The sequence below is a fragment of the Phasianus colchicus genome, chromosome 1 (assembly GCF_987193195.1).
Source record: "Phasianus colchicus chromosome 1, bPhaCol1.hap1.1, whole genome shotgun sequence".
NCBI lineage: Eukaryota > Metazoa > Chordata > Aves > Galliformes > Phasianidae > Phasianus > Phasianus colchicus.
This window is the reverse complement of record NC_143436.1, coordinates 111,025,004-111,052,566: the sequence shown is the minus strand read 5'-3', so window position 1 is coordinate 111,052,566 and position 27,563 is coordinate 111,025,004. Positions and strand designations below refer to the sequence as shown.

At 39.0% G+C, this 27,563-nt stretch overlaps 1 protein-coding gene across 1 annotated transcript in view; it reads right to left on the bottom strand.

Annotated features, from left to right (window-relative positions):
- ABCG1 (ATP binding cassette subfamily G member 1) overlaps positions 1-27,563 on the bottom strand; it is a 61,071-nt gene that overhangs the window by 30,678 nt on the left and 2,830 nt on the right. Inside the window, exon 2 of the mRNA XM_031594661.2 lies at positions 24,881-25,124. Within this exon, the coding sequence (XP_031450521.1) occupies positions 24,881-25,124 (244 nt within the window). The remainder of the gene's footprint in view (positions 1-24,880; positions 25,125-27,563) is intronic.

Genomic DNA, 27,563 nt, shown 5'->3' with positions numbered 1-27,563 from the left:
ACAGAAAGGGGGTGTTGTCTTTCTGCTCATTCCACAGGACACTTTGGTATCTTTTCCTGATCTGGCTTTCAAGTGTGACTACACAATGACTGAGTCACCTTGAACCCTGGAAATCAAAACCAAGGAAGGCGTGTTTTCAACTGTACAGGCCTTCACAAGAAGGCACCATCAGCAAGAGGGGCAGGGAGGTGAGAGAGTCCTTGCAGCAGCTGGGTACATGGCAGGCAGTTTGTGCCACCATCCAATCCATATCTTGAGACTTCATTTTGAAACAAAAATTGAGCTTATAGTCATATGAAACTAATCCCCATGCACAATTCATGCTAGGCCGTTCAAATAATTCCATTCCAAATTGAGTGCCTGTTTGATTTGTTGAAATACAGGACAATTAAATTACTTCTCAATGATAAGATTAAGATACGTGGGGCTTTTCACAGAAATCACAGTTTAAAGCTAAGGTGTCTTCATGAACTGACATACTCTCAAAGAGATGTTTTCTGTATATTTCTAATTCTAATTTCAAACCAGCCATGGCATCACATTCCTTGCTCACAATACAGACACAGAATACAGACACACTTTTCTCTCAGTGGTAAGGAAAGGGTTTGTTAATATTTATGTTCTCAGATGAGAATTACTATCTGTGTCAATTGATATTATTTTAATAGTTTGAACTTGAAAAACCTTTCAATGGGAATTATTTTAATAGGTATTTCTTTCCCAAGCTCCCCACTGAGCTCAAATGGACTTAAGTCACAGTCAATTACAGGCACCAATATGTGGAAAGAAAACCACGTATCTTTTAACTTCCAGAAAACACAAGGGACAGCAAAAGCTTTGCTGAGAAACAGAGGAAAAAATATAGAGCTGCTATAATTTGAATTTTCCTAAGTATATATCGGCCCAAACTGTACCTCTATAAATCCTAAGGGGAAAAGTCACACTACACATAATCAATATGTTTATTTTATATGTCTATCGAATGAAACTTAGCTATATATTCACAGGTCAGTGGTTTGTGACCTTAAGCAGCATTTGTGGATTACAAGTGAATAAACCTTTTTATGAATCATTTTTGTACTTTGGCTTATGAATCTATATATCCATATATTTACATTTCATTCACACATCTCTCAGGGACATAGAACAATAGGATTTGCCATTGTCTAAGCTTTGAGACCTGCTTTCTGACAATTAGTGGAATTTACAATTGTAATGCATCCTTATATCCCGCCTCAGAGAAACGACCTTCATTATGTAAATATCTGTAAAGCAGCATGCCAAGCACCAAAACGTCAGGACAGAGAGGGCAGAGAAGCTAAGTAAGTGCTTGAAGCAATCAGATCAAATGCTTTTGTCTCAAAGTCTTTTCTGACTCAAAAATGAGGAATCTGTTCCATTCTACATAAAAAATATTACGTCCTTCATACTTTACCAAAAAAGAAAGAAAAAAACCCACTGTGTAGTAAATCTTTTTGCAGTGAACTAAACTGCATTTCTTAATGTAGCTGACAACCAGGCTTTGTGGAATATATTACTCTTGATTCACAGCTCATTTCCCACTTAATGATCACGAGTGATTACTCACAAATCAAATAGAGAGCTTAACCCATGCTTATCATAGAACCATAGAATATCCAGAGTTAGAAGGGACATGTAAAGTTCCTTTTGCTTTATGTTGTATATCTAAAAATTTGACATGTAAGCTAAATTAATTGTCTAGAATCCATTTATTACCAATGAAGAGAGACAGTCACCCTTAGTAGGTAATTAATTCTACTTGTTTTGCTTTCCTGTACAGGGAAGGGATTGTAAGAAAACTGAGCTCTTACACTGGACACCTCCTGTCTAGATGCTGTGACAAATCTCATCTTTCATCAACACAATAAGGGCTGATTTCAGTATCAGTCAAACCAAACAGGTATCAAGATTTTTTCTATATTTCTAAAGTGTCAATTTGAATGTGGTCCCTCATTCATAAACAGCGTTTGCCCTGTTGTAGTAATTAAGCACACAGATCACATATGCAAAAGCTTTTAATTGGACTGGCACTCCATGTATTCGAGACGCTTCTCAGTAACATCAAGGATAGCATTCTGCCCATCTTTAGGACATACAAATGTAACAGGAATGGTGTTGTCACTTCATCATTAGTATTTAGCATTTATTTCTCACTTTTGTAACTGGAAAGTTCAGATCTCCATGAATTTTTGCTTCAAGTGATACAGTACCTCAAGAACCCATCACTGTACTGAGAGCACTTGGTTCACACTTAGCTAGAACATCTCAAAGGCCAAAAAAATGCAAATAAGCTTTGGAAGCTTATGCAAAAGCTACAAGTGTGAGAAGAAACTTCTGAAGCAGCTTTTAAATTCTGTTTGTGTGGGTGCCTATGTTTTGAATTCTATCAGCACACTTCCCTTGCACTAATCTATCTGCTAACTTCTTTCTGTGGAAAGTCAGTAAACAATATAGTAGACTGCAGCCCCCGAGATTGTAAGTCCCAAAACCAAGATTTATATCGAGGAATTCCTACCTACATTAGCCAATGGTGTATAATAAGAGGTAATATGTTCATGAGAAAATGGGAATCTAGGTAAGAAACAGAGTTCTAGCAGAAGGAGAATCTTAAAGCAAACTATAGATTTTAAAGAATGAGAAAAGACTCTTTAATTTCATTGCTCTTTAAGATCCCAGGACTACATATAGAGCTTATGCAAGGCATTGGATCTGACAGTTCACATGGTCAAATTAAAAAAAAAAAAAGCCCTGACTAAATAAAGATTTCTCCCTCCTGAAATCTCAGAATAAGGGTTGTGTGCACCATACTCTTTACCTATCTGCAGGCTGCTCATAGCATTGTTTTAGTATCTGAAAATTGTTTTTCTTTAGCATAACTGATTAGATATGACAGTCTGTTAGACTGCAAGCTTCACAACCCCATAAATTTGAATCTGAAGGTTTAATAAACAGTACAACCTCACTCACCTTGTCTGGCTCTATCACACTTTCTGTCCAGGCGATATTTCTCTAGGAACACAAGGAGTTTTCTGCACACAGAGCCCATACCACCAATTAACATGGGACTGAAGGACTTGCAAGTGAACATAAAATTTACAGACTTCCTTGAAACATAACACTCTACCAGTAGTGCAGAGAAACAGAATGGGAAGCAGTAGCATCACGGGAACACTTCTCGGCTCCTGCAACTATAAATTACACCTCCCCATCATGCTGAAATATTTTTTGTGCCAGCTCTCATTAAGTCTGCACTCTCTACAGCTATGACCAGGAAGTATTTAAGTACCTTATCAGTGAGGTGGTAACAGGACAAGGTAACTGTTTGACATCTTGTTAAAGAAATACCTCACATGCAGTGACATTAACCCCACTTGAACAGTTGCTGAGAACCATTGGTTGTATTCACCAAACATCAATTCATCTACTTCTATGACCAGAATAAGACAAACAAGACCTTCCCTATTTCTTTTCCAACACAGTAATTCCAAGGGTGTAATAACATTGTTTTGGTCCACTCACAAAAACCGAGAGAGGCCAAAATGAGCAGAGATTTAGTGAAGAATACAATGCACAGTCAGTCTCCACAGATACCCAGAGTTTTCAAAGAAGCTCCCTTTATCCTGCTCTACACAGAAATTAGATACAGCTTTCAACTGAAGATGATTTCAATGATGTACTGGTATTCATTTTATTCAGAAAAATCCATATCAAGATTTGGGTCTTGTCTGTTTCTCTGGTGAAAGTTTTTTGAGAGCCTTAAAACTGCTTGTCTTTCATATGTGTGCACATCAAGCCACATAACTGCAACTGAGGATAGGGAATGACAATTAAATGGGTCAATGAACGAAAGTAACCTTCAACCATGAATGCAAATGAATCTGTGCTTGCAATAAGACCTGATGGCTTCAGAAGCAGTATTTACATGTTGAAGCATTTGGAGATCTAGGACATAGCCTGTGATTTGCTTGTACAGAAAATTGCTACCCTAATTTATCTTCAACCCTTAGGAAACATGAAAGAGGCAAAAAAAAAAAACCCACCAAAAAACATGTATGAATGACGCACAGCTTTGTCCTTCTGCAACTACTGGAAATGTATTTTCAAAGCAATACCCATAGCCCAACCCTTGTTCAGTAATTGCTTTTAGCTGCCTTTTTTTTTTTTTTTTTTAAATTAATTGCCTTTGTTTCTGTTACTTAAATGCGCAAGAAAGGTCTTCCCTGACAAAAGAAAAGCCAACACAATTTGAAATGAAAGGCTGACACATTCTCTCAAATGACAAACTGAAGTCACGAGCCTGATGCATACATTTGGAAATGAAAGCTGTTTACGTATGCCATTCAGGCAAAAAGCAATTTCCTTATAATTGCAGTACCTTTATACCTCAAGTACAAATAGTATTATTCATAGTCTTACAAACAGATAAAACCAAAACTCTCTCCAACATCCCTTCCCTTAAAAAGAAATCTTCAAGCAGGAGATATTCTAAAATAGTCCAGCAGCTGTTAAGAACTGCCCCATCTGCCTTCATTTTAAAGTGGAGATGTTACTAGATCACCCTGGAATGGGAGACAGAAACCCTTCCTCTCTCAGAGAAGATTACATCGGGACTTCTAACATTTATGTTCACAGTAGCCACATTCTTTGCTTCTGCTCTCTCCCTTTTTCCCAACCTCTCCCCACTCGCATGCATAAAGCAAGAAAGCAGAGAGAGAAAAAAGGGAAAAGAAAAACTTTGGGTCCCTCCTCCCACCTATCTTTGCGTAAGGGTTAGAGAGAAAAGCCTTGGAGCTTTTTAGAGCTACAGCAGAAGTTACATAGCACTCTTTCCTTCAGGCTAAGCCTTCTACCTAGTTTGAAGAACTTCGATGTGTAAGGAAAAGCTTGTTGTAATACTTCACCACAAACAGCTTTATCAGAAATTCTAGGTTAAAAACGCATACGAGGAAATATCTACTATGAACTACATAGGGAAAAAGTAGAACTTTTTCCTAGATTACTAGAAGCAACTGTGGTTTTTAAAAACAGAGTTCTCAGATGACTTATGTTCACAAGATAACATTTTGCCTCAGCCATTACAGCCACTGGAAGACACATTCCCTGGATTATGAGAAACGTTTTCAGTTCTGGTTACTGCAATTTAAAAGATGTCACAGTGCTTGACCTTTTAGAAGAAACTGTAGTTCACAAGTCAGCTTCAATAATTCAAAATATTACATTTAACTCCAGAAGAAAAATAGTGTTTTACAGCAGTCTTATCTAAGAATGGTAGTCGTGACAGCTTATTTCAGGAACTTTATCCAATGAACAGCCAACCACTTGACCATCCAAACTTCTGGACAGCTCCTGACATTCTTCTCCTGACTATTCCCTCTTCTCTCAACCATGTAAAAATGTTCTGTACTGCAAATTGCAAGAATTCCATCTCTTCACATTTCCACTGCTATCATTCCCATTCTCTGTTCCACAAGAGACTTAAGAACGCTTGTAGCCAAAAATACCCTTTGCAACAGGGTACTTTTGAAAGTAAGGTACACTTAGAGGTAAATATCAGAGGTGTTTTAAAAGAAAACTTTAAACTTGGGTATTAAAAGTTTCATTATAATAGACACACACACTCAGGAGCAGAGACAGATCGTAACATCAAAAGTTGGCCTCAAACTGGAGAAGGTCAGTGAACAAGAACAGGAGTCACATTGAGAAGAACCGCTGAGGCTGAAGAAGCTGCTGTGGCAGTGGGATATCCTTATGGCCAGCCATATGGCAGGTTGGAGCAATTATTTTGGGAGACCCTGGTTTTTAGAAACAGCCATGCTGATTCTGCCCATTTCTCCTCAACATTTTCATGACCTAGAAACATGGGATGATACATTTACTTCATTCTAGCACTAACCTAATGACAGATTTAAACTACGATTCTAAATGTTGAAATAAAGGGAAACCTGAAGTGTGTGCAGAAATAAACTCTGGATTAGCTCCAATTCTTGCATTTTACTTAGAAGAATTGTGTTTTTCTCTCTCCTCTTGAATATTTACCCTAATGAGGTTGCCCAAATTAAAATACTTTTCGTTGTCAGCAAACTAAATATAAAATCCTCTAAACACCACTGAACTAATTATCGTTTTCTGTAGCATGTCAGAGCTGAATGTGTTACAAAGAGAATCCAACTGCATATGGCATCATTGCTTCTGGAATGAAAATGAGTTGGAATAAGCGGCTTTTAGGAGGCTGATTTCTGCTTTTTCTGCAATTTGGAACTGGAGAAGTTGGCAGCCTTGTGGGGACCGGCATCCATTGAGCTACCATAAACTCCTAAACTTCCATCTGTTTTAAAAAGCTCCAGTTGACCTACATTTTATGTTATGGATTAGCTGAAGCTGATAGAGTAACACAGACAAAGCCTGACTCTTGCTGCCAACCATATATCCTTAGCAATTAAATATTTTATCAGTCATACGTTCCATGTAAAGATGAGAATTTCAAAGAGGAAAACTTCTAGTGTTTCAAACATACAAACCAGAAATAATCACTTGACAGATGCACGTAGACTGCAATGTAAATATCAAATTGATTAACTTTTCTTTTGCCTACTAAGACCTAATTCAAATGTACACACTAAAATTATTTGAAGTTTTAAAAAAAAAAAGCTAATTAATTCACAATTTCAGGTCACACTAAAATGAGGCACAAGAACCATTTGGCATTTTGGAAACTGTGTTTCTCTAAGTTATCTACAAAATGATTGGTAAAGTAAGCCAGAAAGCAAAAATTTATCTAAAAAAAGCATGATTTCTGCCTCAAATTTTCATGTTGTTCTTATTCTGAGGTAGAAAGAAAACCTTGAGTTGGTTGCTGTTTGTTTGTTTGTTTTTTACCAACCAGTAACATGTCATTCTACAGGCCAGAGGGACACATTGAGATAAGGTGTATCAACTCTAAGCCCCTGAGTCAGATCAGGAACTCAAATTTGAATCTCAGTGTTCTGATCATCAGGTAGATTAGATTTTCTCTCTTCCTCTTCTTAATCAGAAAATCAGAAAAATGTAGTGAATATAACATATACAAATATAAACAACATATTTCTACTCCAATGCACTACCATTAACAAAACAAAGAGGGTACAGAAAAATTCCTGATGGATTATCATTATAGGCTCATCAGGAGACCCCCTTTGTTAATAGTTGTTTTATTTATACTTATCTCCACATTGGCTCACTTCCCTGTAACACTTGTAACTAATTTTGAAGCATTTTGTCCTTCTCTACTCTTGTTGAATGAGGTCATTCAATATTTTTCTGTTTAATTAGAAGTGAAGAGGTAAGCTGTAGACACACTTAAGCTGGGTGTTGGATCATCCAACTGGTCTATCAAGACAGGGAAAATTTCATAGCGAAAGCAGTTGTTTCATTCACAGATTGGAAGTCCATCAAAAGAAATCAGCTATGTTAATGTCCTGAAGAACTTATATGCATCACTAGTTATTAGAAAGTGCTGGTCTTCTCACATCCTTCTAATTAGATGTTCCTGCTAACCACATTCTAAAACATACCTGTTTTCCGAAGTCAAGACATGCTTTCATTTTTCCTGCCCACCAACTAAACTGACTAACATTTCAGAAAAATGCCAGTTAGATACATTATCAGAAAATGAAAATCGACTTGTTTCTTCAGCTTTCTTCATTCTCTTATTGTATGATTTTATATGACTATCTATGCACGCTTCATATGCTTGTCAGTCACTTATCCATGCTATCAACATCTGCATGCTAATTGGAAGTAGTGAATAAACTCCTTATTTTTTTTGCTTGCATGTGCAGCTTTGCTTCACTTTTTAAGCTGTCCATATCTTAGCCTGTAAGTTTTCAGTTTTTCATTTTCTGTTTTCTTCCCCATGCTTCGGTGGGGTAATGAGAGAAAAGCTGCAAAGGGCTGAACTGCTGAATGGGGTCAACTCATCACAGCTGTTCTTCCTAGCAAGTGTGGAGGAAGAGTCTCTTTTAGGTTCATTTAGGATGAAATGAACAGTAACCTACTCTCCACTGATTGTCAGTGACATCTCTGTGGTCTGTAACAAGCCAAAGCTGTTATCTAACTTGGACACAGACTCATATGGTAGAAACCTACACTTACTCAGATGAATCTGTTGTATGTCTGCCGCTGCTGTGATGTGCCTAAGGGAAGATGTGGTCCAATGTCTCTTAGGTATAACTGCAATTTCTGTTTTTAAAAATAGCAATATACCTGAGCATAACACCAAATCTCACTGTGAGACGAGCAGCTTCATTAAACATAGTGATAGAACAAGCTGCAGTTTACCTGGCTACAGACATTCCCTCTTACAGGTAATACACTCAGTGCCAAAATGGGGATACACAAATTCAAATTCTTCTGGGTAATATTTTCTAGATATAAATGAAAGAACAAGAGAAAGTAATGACAGCTGTAGCCTGTGTACCAGTGGAAAAAATAAGTACATTTCTAATATTGTTGGTCTTCGTTTTAGTGCTGGATAAATGCTCTGATTGCTACATGCAAGAGGTGAATGCACTATGTCTTTGTGACAACAGGTGAGATTCCATGATGCTGACAAGTGTTTTAACAATCTGGGTAATGGCATAAGAGCAGTACAGTGTTCTGCCATCAGATCACAACATTTTGAAAATGTTACTACTTCCTTAAATTTCTGTATGTATGTGTTAAGACTGAGTCACCATTCCACTTCCAGCAAAGACCTGAATAAAACAAAGCAATGTACTTTTAAGCTCTGCTACCTGCCCCTAACAGATGAGTTTCCACTCATACATTTGTAAAAATTTCACGAGTTCTTCTGTATTTCACAGTTGTTGCAGTTATTACAGTAGCCTCTACACACTCCACATTCATAGTGAACTGACATCAAATATCAAGATCAGGAGGGACGGAGTATGTTTTACTCTGTTCTTCTCTTTCACATTCTCTATTTGTCTGCTCATGGTAAACTGTCCCAGTTCAATGAAAAGATTCGCTACAATATGTTTTTATGCATGGGATTCATTTGGATCCTGCAGGGATCCAAAGCACCGCCTTAAGACCCTTACTGGTCAAGAAAATGAAGCTCACAAAAGGGTTAAATTCCCACAGAGTGGTAAAAGTGAAATTTAATCAAACCTACAGTTTGGCATTGCCCACAAAATCCTACCATCTGTTATAGTTGAAGAATTCTTGGGGAAACTGCACAAGATACGCTCTTATAGAAGGATGTTTGCTGATCCATGAAATCAGAATCATTTCAGAAGTGAACCAAAACCAAAATCACAGGCACGAGTTCCAATACCCCAAGAATGCAACCCATAAATCACGTAGCAAGAGCCTCAGCTGGAGTTTCTCTCTATATGGAACTATCTGGCACTTGGCCATTTTCTGCAGTAAAGTATGACAACTATTGGATGATAGAGTCCTTGTTCAGGCACAGGACCTTTTCTGAGAACTGGCAAGAATTCTCTGCTCCCTTCCATTCTGTCTCCATATACCTTGCCTATATTATAGCTCCAGGTTCCTCCCAAAGGCTATCTGTGCCTGTCATAAAGTAGCATGTATTATTAAAAACCAGCTGGCTATATTCTCCAATCCAGTGAACTTTAATAGAGCTGTTCTGTCTCTGGACCAAAAACTTATGAACAGCAAAGAGAAAGGTCCCCTACAACGGTTGTTCAAGTGTCAGTGATTCAGAGAGAAAGAAATCTCTTTAAAGGCAACGCATAAGGAGAAGAATGTAATTGCCTTTGGGGAGGTTTGCATCTGTCACTTTTTCCATCTTGCAAATCCACAGTGAAAATGGTGTAGGTGGACGGCTGAAGATTGTTCTTCTCAAAGGCTTCCTCCTGAAATGGGTGCCTACGCTCTAATACTGACTAAGCCACAGGGCTTTGCTTCTGATCTAATTAGATAATGATACTGCAATACAAAAGGAGAGGTTAATCTTGACTCCATCTTCAACCTTCTTTCCTTGTATGCAATTGTAAACACCCTGGAAGCATTTGGAATCACCTCTCCCTATGTGTTTTAGTATCAGCACATGCACAGAACAGCTACAAATACGCATTATTAGGGGACCTGGAAAAGAGGAGAAAGGAAAGCCAATCTTAAAATATATGGAGCATTCCACACAAATCCAGAGGTATATTAGTGCCTGTGTGGATAGGAAAAGAAGATAAGAACAGCAACAGATTCTGACCACAACCAGACAATATTCCCATTAGCCCCTTCCCTCCCTTACAACAGAAGTGCTCAAAGAAGGCCAACATAGCCACAAGTGAACACAGACACCCATCATACACATAGAGCTGTTTCTGGAAAGAGCCCTCCTCTTGCAGACCTCAGCTGCTCCCTCTGGCACTATCGACTCTGGATTTTGCCTTAGGGCAGTCAAGGGATATTTCTGGCCCTTAAGAAAATCAGCCACTCAAACATCCCTTCTAGGTCCCTGTTCTCTGCACTACTCTATCTGTGCCTTTTGCAAACTAAATAGTCACATTCCCATTAGTTTGCATAAAACCCTACACTTTCCTTCTGTACTTCAAAACATAGTCTCCTTCCCATTTTCTGTCAACAGCAAATCACTATCAAACAAATAAAAGTACACATTTATCTAACACATAAGCATAGTCTCCCTTACATCTAGGAGGAAAGTTAGTTGAACTAATGCTCAATTTAATAAAAGGGGAAATTCAGATAATGACATTAGTAGCTGTAAAAAGACAGGAAAAGTTGTCTAAACATGTATGAATTGAATCACCACTGATACACGAGGGCTTCAAACTGTTCTTCCTTATAACTTCTAAAGAAAACAAGAAGAAATAAAGCTAAAGCAATCTGATTACAAGAGAAATTACTGAGAACAGAAAATTACTCAACTTATGTAATGCAATAAGCTCCTATTGAAAAGCATCAGTAAAATGCTGTCTTTTCTTTATACCATTCTTTACACTAGTGGCATTCACCCACCATTTTACAGTCATTTCTCCTGCTATTTTACCTTATTATGCCGTTAATCCAGCAGCAGCAGACTTGAATCTTTATTAAGCAACTGAAATTATTTTGCTTTTCATCAAAAAAAAATCAGGTTGTTACTGCATTTCCATAATTACATCACCTTGTCACTGCAAAGGAAGAGGAATACATACCTCAGTAAAAGATTTTACCTTCAAAATATTTGCAGTAGTGACTTACACCCAGATCTCGTACATAAATATTTATACCTGAGTGAATGGGCTTATGTGCATAGATATACAAACAGAGGCAGTATGTATACATACACACACATTTACACATATCAGTATGATGCCTGCTGGCACCTTTCCTCTACTATACAAACATGCCTTGCTCTGCTTTATTTGTAATGCTGGTTGTTTGGACAAGAGTTGGACTGCAAGTCAGGACAAGTTTTCTCAGATTAAAACAGAGGATGATCAGAGTGCGCAGAAAAGAGAGGTTCTGCTTTGTTATGCTGGTACTCCAAAGTCCAGCTTGCTTGACATTCATCACTGGCATTTAATATGAACTGGATTAGCTTCTGCCTTTTTTAGAATGCAATTTTAGCATTGAACCATATTAATAAGTGAAAGTCCCTTTTAAGTAGTAGGTCATACACTTCCTTCAGCAAGCTTTATTAATTTCAGTCAATTTATATCAGGGATGAATTTGGTCCAAAATGTTTCAGTGTAAGACAACACTCCTGGAACACTATCTATAACTATTCTTCTAATGCCTATCCAATATGCTGCTGCTGTGATTTCAAGATTCATTTGGCCATATAGTTTTCAAGTTGTACAAGTGTCTAAGCCAACACCTAGGTTTGCTTCACAGTTAGGTTTATTTATTGCAGGATGTATGTGACTTTTTGTTCCCAGCTTGGCTTGAAGAGGTTTATTTTCCCTGCTTAAGTCCTGTCAATGAGAATCAAACAGCGTTTAAACACCACAGTAACGCTTTATATGAGGAAGCTTACTTTGTTTTTAATACTTTGTATACAGGGTATGTGGGATTCAGGAGGTTGAGATAATGAAGAGTACACTTGATAAGTGGTATAATGAATGTTACAGAGTTACATTTTACTAGTAGTAGTATCCCTAGGAGTCTTACTATTATTGGAGAAGACAATCATTGTCAGTGAACACCAGTTTTAAAGTACTCCAAGAGCCTATGGATTTGTGTCTACTTCAGGCTATATTTTCTGGAGGTTTACATTATCAAATTCCAGACAAGAAATCAAATAGCCTTATTCATGAACATCTGTCAAGGTCCTCTGACTATTTTTAGTAAAGCAACTTGCACACATAGCCATAACTCAGCCTTAAAGACAGCAGAAACTGATGTATTATAATCAAAAATGGCAGCACCTCTATTCCCTGTATGCAGTTACAATTTTCCTGATACTCTCACATGTTAGGGTAAAAACATGCATTCGTGAGTTACAACACAATGATGATTTGAATCAGAAATTAAATTTTCCATTGACTTAAAACAAGCTACTGGCCAGGCACAATGTGTCATTTATTTTTCAGTAACAGGCTTAGCAAAGTCAAATCGACCAAGCAGATCTAGAAATTGTCACACTGAACATAAAATCCAAGACTCAGATGACCAACAGGTGCACCAGCCATACCAATAGCCAACAGAATCAACCACTTTTAAGACTCTTGAAGGAAAAGGACTGGAGCACTGGCCTACTATGATGCACCAATGGGGTGACTCTCCCTGGAGGGGAATAGGACTTGCCATGCAGAGGGAAGAGAAATGTGGATTAGTGCAAAATGACCTATGGGATGGTTATGGGAGAATTACAAAGGAAAGTAAGCAAAATTTATCACAGGATGTTTGGAGGGAATCAATCACCAAAGGCAGGGAAAGGAAGGGATCAAGCACAGAGATGGTCCAAGATCAAGAAAATGGGGAGGTAAAGGGATATATGAGGCCAGATCAATGTGAATATGCAGCTGCTCATCATGCTTGTCTGACTGAGCCTTGCACCTAACCACTGTTGTCTAACCTGCTATTAAATCCCATTCCCAATTATCCTATGTGGATGCGCTCTCTGTTATGAGCCTGCGTGTCTGAACCCTACCAAAAACCAAGAAGGGCTTATTGGTGAGTAGAAGAGGTTTGTATGCCAACCATTGGAACAAGTCTGGGGGCTTGTAGGCCCAGGTAATAACAACTATAGGAGTATGGACCAGCTTTGCACTAACAGCGTCCAAAACCAGTCAGGAGATCTGCTTTATGTGTATGTAACCCACAAACAGACTTCAATCCTGATCAGCTAGTGGGGATGAAATGCAGCAAGCCATTTATGTTTTGTATGTTTGCATGTGCCATCTGCATCTATATGGGTGGAGCAGAGGCACTTCTGTGTTTATGCAGGTCCATATGACTGGCTGTGTGCAATGCATATATGGACATATTTGTGTGCCCAATGGAATACGTGTCCTGCCTCCTTACTAAGTGGATCTGTAAATATAGGACCAAGGCTGCCATGTAGCCATTGGACGGGGGCAGGAAGAATAAATCCTCTTCATTCCCAAAGCCCCACCAGACTTGGCTACGGCTAATAGTCTTGTTTAACAATCATCAAAATGAGAAATTCTTGCAGATTTCTTATAAATAACTTGCATTTCTGATTGAAAAATCAATCTGATCCACCTGGTTTTCAGTAAGGTCATCAAATCATATCACAGAATTACAGGATGGCTTAGGTTGGAGGGTACCTTAAAGATCATCTAGTTCCAACTCCTCTGCCATGGGTGGGGTTGCCAACCACTATCAGGCTGCACAAGGCCTATCCAACTTGCCCTTGAATACCTTCAGAAATGGACTGTCCACATTCTCTCCACACGATTTGTTCCAGTGCTTCACCATCCTCTGAGTAAAAAATTTCTTCTAACATCTAACTTAAATCTATCCTCTTTTAGTTTAAAGCCATTTTCCCTTCACCTGTCTCTATAAGACCAGGTAAGAAGTTAGTCCCTCTCCTCATAAGTTTCCATCAAGTACTGGAAGGCCACTGTGAGATCTCCCTGGAGCCTTCTTTTCTACAAGATGAACAAGCCCGGCTCCCTGAAGTTTTCTTCATAGGGGAGGTGCTTCAGCCCTCTGACAATCTTTGTAGTTTGCCTCTGAACCTGTTCCAACAGTTCTGCATCCCTCTCGTACTGAGGATGCCATGCTTGGGCACAGTACTCCAGATTGGGCCTTACAAGGCAGAGTAGAAGGGGACAATCACCTCCCTCTCTCTCTCCCTGTTGGCCACTACTCTTTTGATACAGCCCAGGATACGGTTGGGATGCAAGCACACACTGCTGGCTAATGTCTAGTTTTTCATCCATCAGGATTCCCAAGTTCTCTGCAGGGCTGCTTTCAATGAGCTCTTCTCCCAGTCTCTGATCCAGCATCTGTATGCTTAGCATTTACTTACTGTTAATTTGTTCCTCTGGGGAAAATTATCCTTCAAGTAATTCTGCAAGATTCAGGGTCAAAAACAAAACCCAAAGAGTAACTTATCATGGAGTGCTAAGCAAAAACGTATCCCTCTGCATTTTTCCTTATTTTTCCAGATCTGAAATTTCTCTCCTGCTGGTCTACACCTCTCTGAATGGAAAAGGAAGTAGAGCTCACTCACAGATGGACACCCACAGATGGTTTTAGGGCCTCAAATGGTATTTTAGGCAGTCGGGCCTTGAAGTCATATTCAGTAAGTTGGCTGAAATTACTGTTTTTCTGACCCAGGTAAAATAACTCTTCTTACTCTATGAACAAAGCATTTAACTTCAGTCCCCATTCTTTTAAATGCACTCATTTACCAATTCTAGCCCTTTTATGCCTGTGCAATTTGAGCATTTAATTTCTGAAGATAACAACTGGATCATGATTAAAAAAATTATACTAGCAATGCTCTGCTAGTGTAGCCTCAACCACTTGAGCTCTTCCTCAAGCACAAAAGATATGCAAAAGCGCAGAATTTAGTTCTATTGCTTAACAAGAGTAATAAAACCTTCAAGTTTTGTTTTTGTTTTTTGGTATTAACTAACTGCATTGTTTCTTTTCTTTTCCTGACCAGCGTGAAAACCCACTCTCTGAAGATCAGCACAAGACAGAGATAAAGTCTCATTCTCATCTACCTCAGAACCTTACCATGGCATGCTCCATTTTTCTTGCTGCTGTAGCAGATGTATTGCAACTATAAACAACATTTGTTATTATTCTAAACATGCAAAGCAGGAAGAAATATGATTCTTACACAGAAGATTTAGGTTGTAGATGCTAGATGAGAGGCAGATGATAAATCATTTGTAAAGCCAAGGTCTCTGTCCTTTATTTTCCTTTGGAACAGATACATAAGGAATGATGAACAAAGAAGTGGTTTACTCAGTTTGACTATTATGTAATTCCACATACTTCTTTCTGTTAACAATTTGGACTTCATCCACTTCATCCCTATCCTTTCCAAAGAGAATTAAGTCTTCAAATTGCATCTGTTTCTCTCATCAAAACCAACAGCCTAACTGAACTGTAGATGAGAACACAAGCCTAGCAGTAACAAGAAAGTCCAATCAGGAAACACAGCTAAAAAGATTTCCACAGCATGACTAAAGTAATGCAGTGTAAGTCTATAGCCATATCACTTCCTATAAGGAATTATTTTGTCCTTATTCTACAGATACTAGCACAGCACGAGTGTCTCCCTCTTATATTCCTTATCAAATATTCATTCTAAAATATTATTTTCTAAAAAGAAGTAACCAAAGGTCAAATAACCTCAAATGTCTGCACCAAAGCATATAGTTCACAAGGGAGTAATTGTCAATTTACTTACATTTTTTTTTATTACCACTGGTGGGATATTTCAGTGGGCCTCCTAATAAGAAGTTAAGGAATAAATGAAATATACATGAACATTTGCTTGTAGGAAGCTACTGAGATTCAAACAGTTACTTAAAAAAACTGAAATTTCTTGCCCTTCTAGCTAAGTTCCACAACCCATTTCCATCAGATTACAGTATTGTTTTGGAGATGAACATGTTAAAGAATTGGTTGAAAAGGAGCACATATTTTATTAAACTTTAACTTCTTTTCATGCCTTTGAAAATTGGCAAAAAAGCAAGTACATTTGGAAGAATTTGAAGACCCTAGTCTTACTGCTTCCTAGTGAAGGCACACTTTGCTATCCAGAAGATGACAATGCTACTAAGAGAACTCAATTTTCCACACGGTACGATCTAAGCAAGGGCTGCTACTTTTGCCATGCTCTATGCTAATGGAGTTAAACAGAAACTGGTAGCTTCTAGGTTCAAAGCCTCGCTGGCACAGTAGGCAGGCAATCTGAACCTAACATCTCAGCTTGTCACTGTCCCAGTGTTTCCAATAGATAAAAAGGCAGAACTCAAGCAGAAGTCTCTGATACAAAAATTGGTTATATAAATTGCATGACTGCACGTGATGTATTTTGGAAGTAATACATAAAAAAAAAAGGCCATTTTGTCATACTATATAAATATCACAGGAAAGTTTCAACAAGGTTTTTTATTAAAGTTATTAAATAATGAACGTGACAAAAAGGTAGATGGATGGCTCTCAAATAAATGAGAAAGCAGATAAAGCAATAGGAAACAAGAGGAGTCAGTAGTCAATCAATGGAGAAAGTCTACCCCTGAGTTTCAGGGGATCTGTATTGAGATATGGGCAGTTCACCTCACTCCTAAATGATCTGAAAAAGGAGGCAAGCAGCACAGTGACAGCATGAATAGAAGTCTGCTTAGGTTCTGAGTGCACTTGAATAAAAGAAAAATCCATGAAAAGCTGTCAGTTGTAAGAACCCAGGGAATATTCCAGGTCTGCCTTTTCTCACATTCTTCCCAAAATACTTACCTTTGCCTACTGTCAGAGAACAGACATGGGATCAGTTGGACCTTCTCTGACTTTGTGCAACAGCAAACTGACTTAAATTCCCAAGCTCTCTCTTTGCCAAAACGTTAGACTTCTATCCTTACATGCAGTGAGAGTATACAAGCCACACAAGTTTTGAGGCATAAGATCATCCAGACTAATGCCACATTTTGAGTACTATCGTGTTTCCTGAACTCTATCTTCCCAAAGCATGTCAGTTTATGTAGAAGAATGCTACAGGGAAGCTTGAGGGAATTAATTTCTTAGAGAATACAGAGCTGAACTCTGAGATCTTAAATCCTCTGAGAATAAAAGATCTGTCTTACTACAAATGTAAGTTTAGACGCTGTGGGCTTACAGAAGGGCACTTTCCAAAACAACATGTGAACACGGAAGTGAAAACAGATTCAAGAACATTTTTACATTTGCACTAACTTCTGTTCTTGGCTGGTGTGATGCTGTTGTTTGTTGTTGTTTTTTTTTTAATTTATCTTCCCTCTTACTGAGACCATAGGAACCCTGATCAACCATCTAATGACGAAAGTCTTCAGTTGCAAACTGATCTTTACCTAATCTTTGTTTGGACACATCTTCAGACTATGACCAAACTCTACTTTGAAATATCATCGTGCAAAAAAATTATATCCATATTTCAGTCTGTGGTTTGTTATGCCATTATCAACATGGTGCAGCTAAACACCATGTCTTCAGATGGTGCATGCTTTCTCCTCAACATCTCGAGCAAGAGATCTGAATGTGGGCAGGGGACAGCAAAGCAGACCCTACTAAATATAAAGAGGGTTGCAGTGGAGAACTGTCAGGGTGAGTTACAGCCAGCTCCCAGAACATGCTGTCTGTGAGACGGAAACAGTGGAGACTGCAGCTAGAATTCCTAGCAGCCCATCACCACTGCCATCACCAATTTCCTTGCATATAAACTCTGAAATGTCTTAACTAGTCTCTCTCTAAAACTTCCTTTCCTGGCCACAAGTTTTCAAAACAGCAATTAAAAAAATGCATCACAGTAAAACATTAGGTAGTATGAAAAACAGCAAGGTCATAGTAACGTTTGGTTTTAATAAACAACGTGTCAAAGTGAAAAAAGAAAAACAGGTTTTACTCATACAGTAAGTGATCAAGACTCACTGAATCAAGCTCAGACATGTATAGAAGGAAATCCTACAGCAATAACCATGGGCTTTGTATGAAGGAAAATAAGTAATCCTAATACTTCAGTGGAACCACTGCTGAAGGAACGTCATTCTTGTCTGGGAAGCAGTAGAACAATCAGACAAACAGGCTGACCAAGATTTGTCCCTAGTAACCCCTATTTCATACAACATGCAAGATGATGCTAAGAATTATTATAAATCTATTAATAAAATGCAGTGAATTATTCCAGTAACAATGACTTGTCAATGTATTTTTAACATATTGAGACAGCTTAAGTGATACAAGAGAAACTGCATGATTTTATTGAGGCTGAAATGGGAATTTAGAAATCCTGTTAGAAGTCATGCTTTGTTTTCATTAATTTCACTAATATTTTAAGTAATTGAAAAAGAATCCACAAAACATTTTGTTGAAGAGTTCTTACTAGCATCACAGCTCATTTCAACCAGTTTAACTTGTTTATTTGTTCTAACATATGGATCCTAATTTGCACACATTCTGCTCCCTGAGATGAAACCACGCTCTCAGACAAAACAGGCAAAAACCAGAGAAAACAATGCAACCCATCTGTTGGAGAAAGGCGAGAAACAAAAAATCCCCCTCTTGCAAACGGTTTTTTTCTCTCTTTTTTTTTTTTCTTCTCTTTACCGCTCATCTCTTCCTCTCCTCTTAGCAACAGCACATGGAACAGCCAACCAGGACCCGCTCCCGGCGCTGGAGCATCACACAGCCGGGGTTACTGCCGTGCACTGACCGCCAGTAACCGCGAGACTGGCAGCCCGAGCATGCGGCACCTCTACTGCAGTGCACCTGCTGGGGATGAGGACAGGCTTTTTCCGACTCCTCTGGCAAGGATTAGCAAATAATTTAGGGCAAATCCTCCCCCCCCCCCCCCCCCCCCCCCCTTTATCTTTTGGGTCTTTGGATATCTCCAGGAGGGGGGGGGATCTTTTAAGTGAAGTCACTGCAAAGATGCAGCAAAAAGAAAAACCTAGCTTAATAAAAAGAAACAGGTCAACCCGAGTGCACAGGAGTACACATAGCAGAACAAATTCATAGCAGAGCACCAGAGCGAATCAGAATAAGCCAGTCTGTGCTGAGGATTTGACAGTGGGTCACGTTTCCATCTTACTCAGAGATCAATATTAACATAATACACAGACCTCTCAGCTAAAATATCAGTATCAGCTGTTCTGATGACACCATCTCAGACTACGGTGGACACATGCAGTGCCTTTCACGAATGCCGAGCAACCTGCCAAACATTCTGTATTTCCCCACTGGACACTATGGAGCCATTCAGAATAAACACCATCCTTCACCTCCCTCCTCTCACAGGCAAATCTCTGAATGTTTCATGTGCTCCATCTCAAAGTTATGAAGTTGTAATCTTTTAAGAAAATACAGGACCTCTCAAGCTACTCGTTTTCCCATGTTCTGAGCTACTGCTACAACCCCAGAAGAGAAGAACGATGGCTTTTTCTGCTGAGCGTGAATTTCTGTTGCTGCTAATCCACTCAGTAAGTAGACCAGATTGCAGCTTGACTGGCTGGAACCCCTTCCCTGAGAGGTTACTAGAGATCAAACCCTACCAGCACCTCCATCCTGAGGCAGTACAAATGAGTCACTACATTTCTCAAAATAACAATGGAGAAATTTCCAACTACACCATTGCCTAATTAACCACGAATACTGACAAGTACTAGAAAAAAAAATGAATTCCCAAGTTCCCGTGGAGTTTTAACAGCCAATTTATTACTGTTTTCTCAAATTATGTAGAAATGATAGATTCCTACATTGTGGCAAAAACACCTAGAAACAAAAAGGATAAATGTCTTTTTTTGCGTGTGCATATAGAATCAAAGTAACACTGAAAGAATTACAGCAAGACAGAAGACTGCAAGCTATTTATTGTGCCTTCCTCTTATTTATTTGGGACTGTCCGTAATTCTACACTGAAATCACTCATCCTATTCAGATTACCTTATGGTGCTCACAACAACAGCAGTAAAAAGCTAAGGCACTGACTTTTCTGTAAAATCCTCTTGCAAACAATTTTCAGACAGTCCTACATTTAAAACCTACGCCTCAATACACGTTTCTGTAGTTTGTATTTTAAGCTGCATTTTCAACCTGAAATACAGTTTAAGCAGGTAGTTTGGAATCCAAGGTAAGAGGCACAGTCACAGCTCTTTTTCAACCTGGTAAGACAGTGAAATTTTGAGCATGGTTTGCTCTGAAGCTCTGTGACACTGCATTTCCTCATTTAAGAAGTCCACATATGATCTCATACAGGGCTCTCCCCCTCTGAATCAGCTGGCTCCCTCATCCTAAAAGAGAAGAGAAGGCATTCTAGGACTAAGCAGTTCTATTCTTTGTTTGAGTGCTGAATTTTCCTTTCTCTTGCTTTGCCAGTTCATCTTAAACTTACAAAACAAATTATCTGCTCCAGCAGTCCTGGAGGTATCTTATGGAAATCCTGAATCTTGCTGACCTGCAGGAGACTTTTGGCACATGCTAGAACAAAGACTGGAACCAAAGAGCGAGTCATTTTTGGTACTGGAAGAGAGTGGTTAGGCTATGATCCTTCACCTCAAAAGATCTGAATCAAGTCACTTATCATCCTCTTTCATTCAAAACGAGTTCATCCTACCGATTGAGTAATTCCTACATGAGGAATTCCTAAGCTATGTGAGACCTTCTGAAAATTTTGTCTTTGTAGCATTTTCCAAATTCCCATATACTGATAAGAAGTCTTACTGAACTGAATGGGGCAAATACAGCTTCTTTGATCAAGCGTTCACTTGCCAGATTCATCCCTGTTAACACCACTGACTTCAAGTAGAATTACACCATGAATCAATCAGACTTAGTAGCAAACAAACAAACTTTACTACGAGTTTAATGAAAATTCATTAAAACAAGTGGAACAAGCTTTTTTTTTGTAGCAAGATGCATTTATCAGACAATTCTGAGAATGAAAATGCACTTTCTTGGTTTTTAAAGAGAAAACAAGATTTAGTAGATAAATTAAGCATGTTAAGGCCGAGTCACAAATCAATGAAGAATTCTAATTTGAAGACTAATATGTTCTAATATCTTTCAAATAATTAGTTGTTTTTTGTTGTTTTTTTTTTACTGTTGACAAGCAACTCAAATTCACCTTCTTTGTGCTTTTAATAAAAAGTAAATGATATTACAAATCATTAGTTTAACTGTCTGAATGATACAGCAAAGTACAAAACACAGTGGCAGAATTACTCACAAGTCCTCCTTTTGTTAATTTATAGTCTAACCTTAACATTACTTTACAATACCATTCTCATTGAGGGGAGTACATTTTTTTTATTGTTGCTTTTTAGTTGAATTCCTCTTCAATTAACACAAATTGTCTTTCAGAGCAAACTATACTTCTCCCTTTGTGATCCAACACTTACTGAAAAGTTTTCACTAATTCATCACAGTTTTGGAAAAAAAATGTAGAGATTTTTTCATCTCAGAATAGAAACACTAGTTTAAAAGGCCATTTTTAGAATGGCATCCCTTGTCCCTTACTGCTATGAACAGCACCAAAGAGAACAGTATGAACTGAGATACATCTTCCATTTTTTCTTTTTTTTTTTTTTTTTTTTTTTTAAGCTTGTACATACAAGCTTACTGTTGTTTGGTTTTTCTGGTTAATTTGTTTTTGTTTTTTAAATCAGATGGATTTCCAACACTGGACTCTTGCCTAGTGGAGAAATATTGGCGGTAGGCAGACAGTTGGACTAGATGGTATTGGTCAATTTAAACATCTCACTTCATGGCAATGAGAAATCCTTTTCATGCAGGGAATCCCATTTGACTGCAGATCTATAAGAGTCACCAGCATCTGAGGGTAAGACATTACCCATCTGCTGAACCTAATATTTTGATGCCCACCTTCATTTAAGAATATTTAGGCAATTCCTTTTTCAGTCTTCTATTTTGCTTTTGGAAAACCTTCTCTACTAAAATCAATACACTGGGTCAATTCCTGGAGTAGGAAGAAAGTTTCTTTCTTCCATAGTCTGGTTAGTAACTCAGTGAATCATAGAAGTGTTGCTTGAAAAGGACCTCTGGAGATCTAACCTAGACTTCTGCCCAAAGCACAATACTCACCAACACCAGATCATGCCAGCTGTGGCTCTGCCCAGCCCAATCTTCTAAACCCCCCAGCATGGAGACACTACACCATCTGAGTGGATTGTCCCAGAACTGCATTCCTCTACGGGTAAAAACATATTTCCTAACATCCACTGTAAGCCATCCAAAATGCAGTATGTCAGCTGGCAATACCTACAGGAATTTGGCTCCAGTGTCTTTAGAGCTGCCCTTTGAGTAGTTGTAAACCACTACAAGATGATCCCCCAGCTTTCCCTTCACTCGACCAAACAAGAGCAGCATCCTCAGTCTCTCTTCATAGGTCCCCAACCAATTTTTCACTTCTCTGATAGACCCTTCCCAACCTCCCACTACCTCTGTTGAACTGCAGGGCGCAAACCAGATGCAATGTTCCTGTTGTGATCTCACTAATGTTAACTAGAGGAAGGATAATTTCTCTCCACCACCTGGCCACATCCTTCAAAAGGTAGCTCATTATGTTATTTGCCTTAGTTGCAGTGAAAGTAGTCTCTGGCTTTTATTCAGATTGGCTGAATGAACTCCCCCCAGATCTTCTAGATCCCTGGTCAGCAGAAGGGTGCCAAGACCTGCTGACAGACAGCATTCCTCACAACTACTCAGCAGCTGACCTTAGTGATCCAAGGAAAGACACACAAGGTGCAAGCCAAGCAAAGAGTAAAGAATAAGAACTCCTGCTCATAGATACCCAGAAGCTGGAGAATCCATGTCTAACAGTCATTCATGCCCTACAGCCAAATGCCACAACTGGTCCTTTTTAGCAGCAGGACATTTCGTTGGGATGTGCTGTTTGGTTCAAGCCAAGTCAGCCTCAGACATATCAACAAACATGCAACCTTCTACATAATTATAGAAGTGCAAACATACAGTTTTGATGTTGAAAAAAAAAAAAAAATTAAAACCACAAGTTTGCACCTCCTTCAACAAATGATTAACTGTATGCTTAGGCTATCCAGATATGGAACCACTTCCGTGGCCACAGCACAGTGTTTTTCGTATCACACATTTCTCTACAATTAAAGCCTCTGTGTTGTGATAACGTCAAAATTTCCAGTCAGCAGCAAGGTACTCTGTGAAACAATTTCAAGTGGAAACTCTAACCTAGTGGAGTTACAGATTCAAAGCAAGTGCAGGTACCTAGTATGGCTCAGTCAAGCACCACACTGGCAGGGTCTTATCATTTAAAAATAACTAAAGCACACAACCATACCAATTTACATTACTAAGAGAGAATTCCTTGAGGAAGAGCAATTATGTCACTTAGCACACAAAACTTTCCTTAATATTTCAGTAATTTCTTTTGGGCTTCCTTCTTTTCACTTGGAGGAATTTACTTCACAACCTAGTTTTCCTGTTGGAAAGATGACTAGTCACACACTTATACACACCACACACACACTTATACACACACACACAAAACTTCCCTGAAAACACATGGCTACAACAAAGCAGATGAAAGTATAAAAAGAATGAATGCAAAGCAGATGAAAAAGGACGGAACCACTTCACAGCCACCTTTCAAAACTGTAAGAGACCAAAAGTATATGAAGAACAGAGTCGAATGTGCCCTCCCAACTCCCATCAATATTTCAGCACTGGGAGCAATGTCTCAGAACTATACTGGAAACTGTATTGTGAGAAAAAAGTGGTAATGCTTCAATTTCCTGACACGCATCCAATGCCCATACTGTTTTGATGTGCTTTGTGTTGCAGGCTGAGAACTCTGTGCCACGTATTGGCAAATTAACTAGCAAAATAGCATCCCCCTACTTGACTAAAGCTCAGGAGTTAGTCCTAGCAATAGCCAGCAGTTTCACCAATTAAAAGAAATGGTAAACTTAAAGATCCCTATCTGAGAAAAGCAAGAGTCTTGGAAGAGCTGATAATCCTACAGCCCATGGCACTGATTTCCAAGCACAATGTTTTAAGAGAATAATCATCTTGGTTTCAAATGCCTTCTGAAATTCTTAGATGCTTACTGTTAAGGGTACTTAAAAAATATTCGACAAAACCTTATTATAGAATTAAAAACAAACAAAACACCACTCCCTCCCCCCAACCTCTGTCTTTAAGCTACTGCATGCTCTAATCACCCCCAACAATAATCAGGCAAAATCACAGGACAGATGACTGGCAGCACAGAAGTACAGTACATACTTCAGATACTTTAGAATTGGGAAGCAAACAGTTAAATAAAGTGCAGAATTTCCTGTTTCTCAGAGTGCAGAAAAGTTCAGTTGCCTCCATGTTCCTCAAAACAAAGTAGTGTCTGCTTCCAGAGCTGGGACAAATACTACACCTGGGCTTCCAATCAGTCCTGCAGCAGCTTCTTTATGCTCTCTTCAGCCATAATACATTTTCTAGCCCTTGTTCTTTATGTTCTGGTGGGTTTTTTTGGTTTTTTGTTTTTTTTTAATTTAGAGGGAACTATTTATCTCCATACTCTTAGGAGTTTGATATATTAAGAACCCAAGTAAAAAGCACTGTGAAAACATGCTTCCCTTACTTTCTTTGCTTCATTAATCCACAACAGACTCATTTCAGCTACCACGACTATCCACATAGGCAATAACATTTGTATAGTCGCTAAAATATTACTTTTCCTCACCTTTCTTCCTCCACCATGGCCCTTCTTGGACAGAGTAGGATAGTTCTTTAAACTCAATATTTACAGCTGGTCTGCGTGGTAGATAGGAGAAACGGTGAGCTTCTGTCAGAGTATTGTCCACTTTTTTCAAGTGTCCATTCATCAGTCGAATGTCTTGGTTATCTGTGCCATTTGAGACCACTTCATCCACTGAAACACACACAGACTTTGGCTCGACCATAGTACAAGCAGAATTGCTGGCGTTCTAGAGAGAAAGTTGAAGAAAAAGCGAAGTTCACATGCTTTTGTTTGGGAACACATTTTAAAATCTTCTGCATAAGAATTATTATTATTTAAAAGTAAAATCCAAGCACATAATCTAGAAAAGTCTGCTGAAAGGTGAAAAAAAAATAACCAAAAAATAAAAACAACAACAACAAAAAACAAAGCCACCTTTTATTTGTTCCACCAGTATCTCGTAAAAGAGGCATAAAAGAGCCTGTGCACTTATGGCACACAAAGGGCAGTTCCTTTAGCACTAGTTTCCTCTCAAAAGCTACAAACAGCACATCAGTATCTACCTTCAGAAGTGAATAGCTCTTGGACCAGAATAATACAGCAGAAGAATGAAATTTCTAAGTACAGTTGCACTGTATTCCTTCCAAGAATTGAGTTCTAGTTGCTCTAATCCCGGGGCTTGTACTGGGACAGAGTTGAAGGATGAAGGAAGTTAGCTGAACAATTTTGGTGGCAGAAATGTCAAAAGACAGCCACTGAAAAAGTCCAAGACTTATCCCTTCAGATCAGAACACACATCTGTAAATGTGAAATTGTACAAGTTACATTTCTGAAAATTCTGAAATGTGCAGTTTTCTGCCTTATCTGCTCATGCAGCGATAGTTCTGGAGGCTCTGCAACCCTACAGCAGTACAAGAGGAAAGCACTAAAATTTCCATCCAAAATCTTTCCTTACTCGACAGCAATCCCTAATGGAAATCTTATCAGCTCCATAAACATACTAAACCCTGTTCCAGTACTAGCACTGCTGACACTGCAAGGTCAATGCTCTCAGCTCACAGCCTCTTGCCACGCTTTGCCCAGCATAGCACTCAGTGCAATTCCACTTGGCATTCTTTGGACTGAGGCTCTTTCCTCTCCTCTACTGATCATACGAGCGGCCTGCAGCCTGCCCTTCTCTTCTTTCTAATTCACATACACAAAATCTGAACTTTTCCCATTCCTTTTACCCACATGAGCACCTTGCATCAGTATCAACAGAGTATGTCCAAAGCCTCAAGGAAAACAACCAGGAATCTTATTCAGCTAAACAGAATTTTGAACAGTTCAGAGGATGTCCTTTATCGTAAGTATGTAACATCATATGTCATAAGCGTGTAACATCTGTGCAGTCTCCTATAAAACCTAATGTTTTTAATGCAGATCTGTATCAGAAAATAATTCCCTAGCTGGCTTATGGACTAGGCTTTCCATCCTGCCAACCCTATCCAACAGCCTACATCTCCCCAAAGATATCTGATGAAAAGCAGATGTGCTACACTTCTTTCAAAGGTGCCAACCTTGAACACTCAACAAGGAGCTGTAGGTCATGCTACTGTCAACTTCTATTTGCCCTCCAAAGCAGCTAAGTCACACTGCCACTTCAGAAATTGATACATTTCCACTGTGTCACTGTCATCCTCTCTGTTATGGAGAATGGTCTCCCCACTCATATGGTAAAAATAGTGCTTTCCAAACTGGTCACTTATCATGAATGCTGATGAAAAACCCTAAAGCACAGTCCTACAAAACCAGTAGAATCTGGAATCCTACAAAACCAGCAGACTGTAGTCTTCCAGTTCTTCTTGGTTCTAGATGTAAAAATCCAATCTGCTCACCATACTTTCTCAAGCGAGCAACTTTAATTATGCTCTCAAGTGACTGAGAGGTCAGGTATCCAGTAACACTTACTCCTGATTTCTTAAAGAGTTGACTGTAATGGCACGGAATTTGAACAAAACAAGCATCATGTGAAACATCTTAGACTTGAGCCATTAAAGCAAGGGGACCTCCCTCTTCCTTTAAAAAAAAAAAAAAAAGATGGCGCGTTAATAATATTTTTTTCCTGAATGTTTTCAAGGCTTAACTTTGAAACTCTCAGACTGCTTGGTTCACAGAACCTACTGAACACTTTCATATGTCACAGAGAATATCCAAAAAGTAGCCCTCAATGAGCAGGTCACCTTGAGCACTCAAGGGACAGTGAGGGCTCCTCCAGCTCATTTCGATCCGAAAAGAAACAAGCTTGCCAGACAACTTCAACCTGCTGGGAGTAGAAAGCCAGACACTTCTATTCCTGGGATACTGAGCAAACCGTTTTGGTCTCTGGGTGGACTGAAGCGTCTGTTTACAGCAGACCATGACACAACCCAGCCAGCCCTTAGGTCACACGCCATTCTCTTTGGGGGACGATGCCCCAGAGGGCTGGGGCAAACGAATCCCGCCGACCGCCAGGTGGGCACTGCCGGTTCATGGAGCCGCAGCCCTGCACAGTGATTCTTTAGGCACGCTTCCTACATCTACAAACACAAACAAGATGCTTGCTGCTCCACTGACGCGGCGATGCGTGCACACATCAAACCGTCGTCCGTCTCAGACAGAAACAGCATTTGTACTGAAGGACAGCGTTACATCGCAGCTGAGCTCA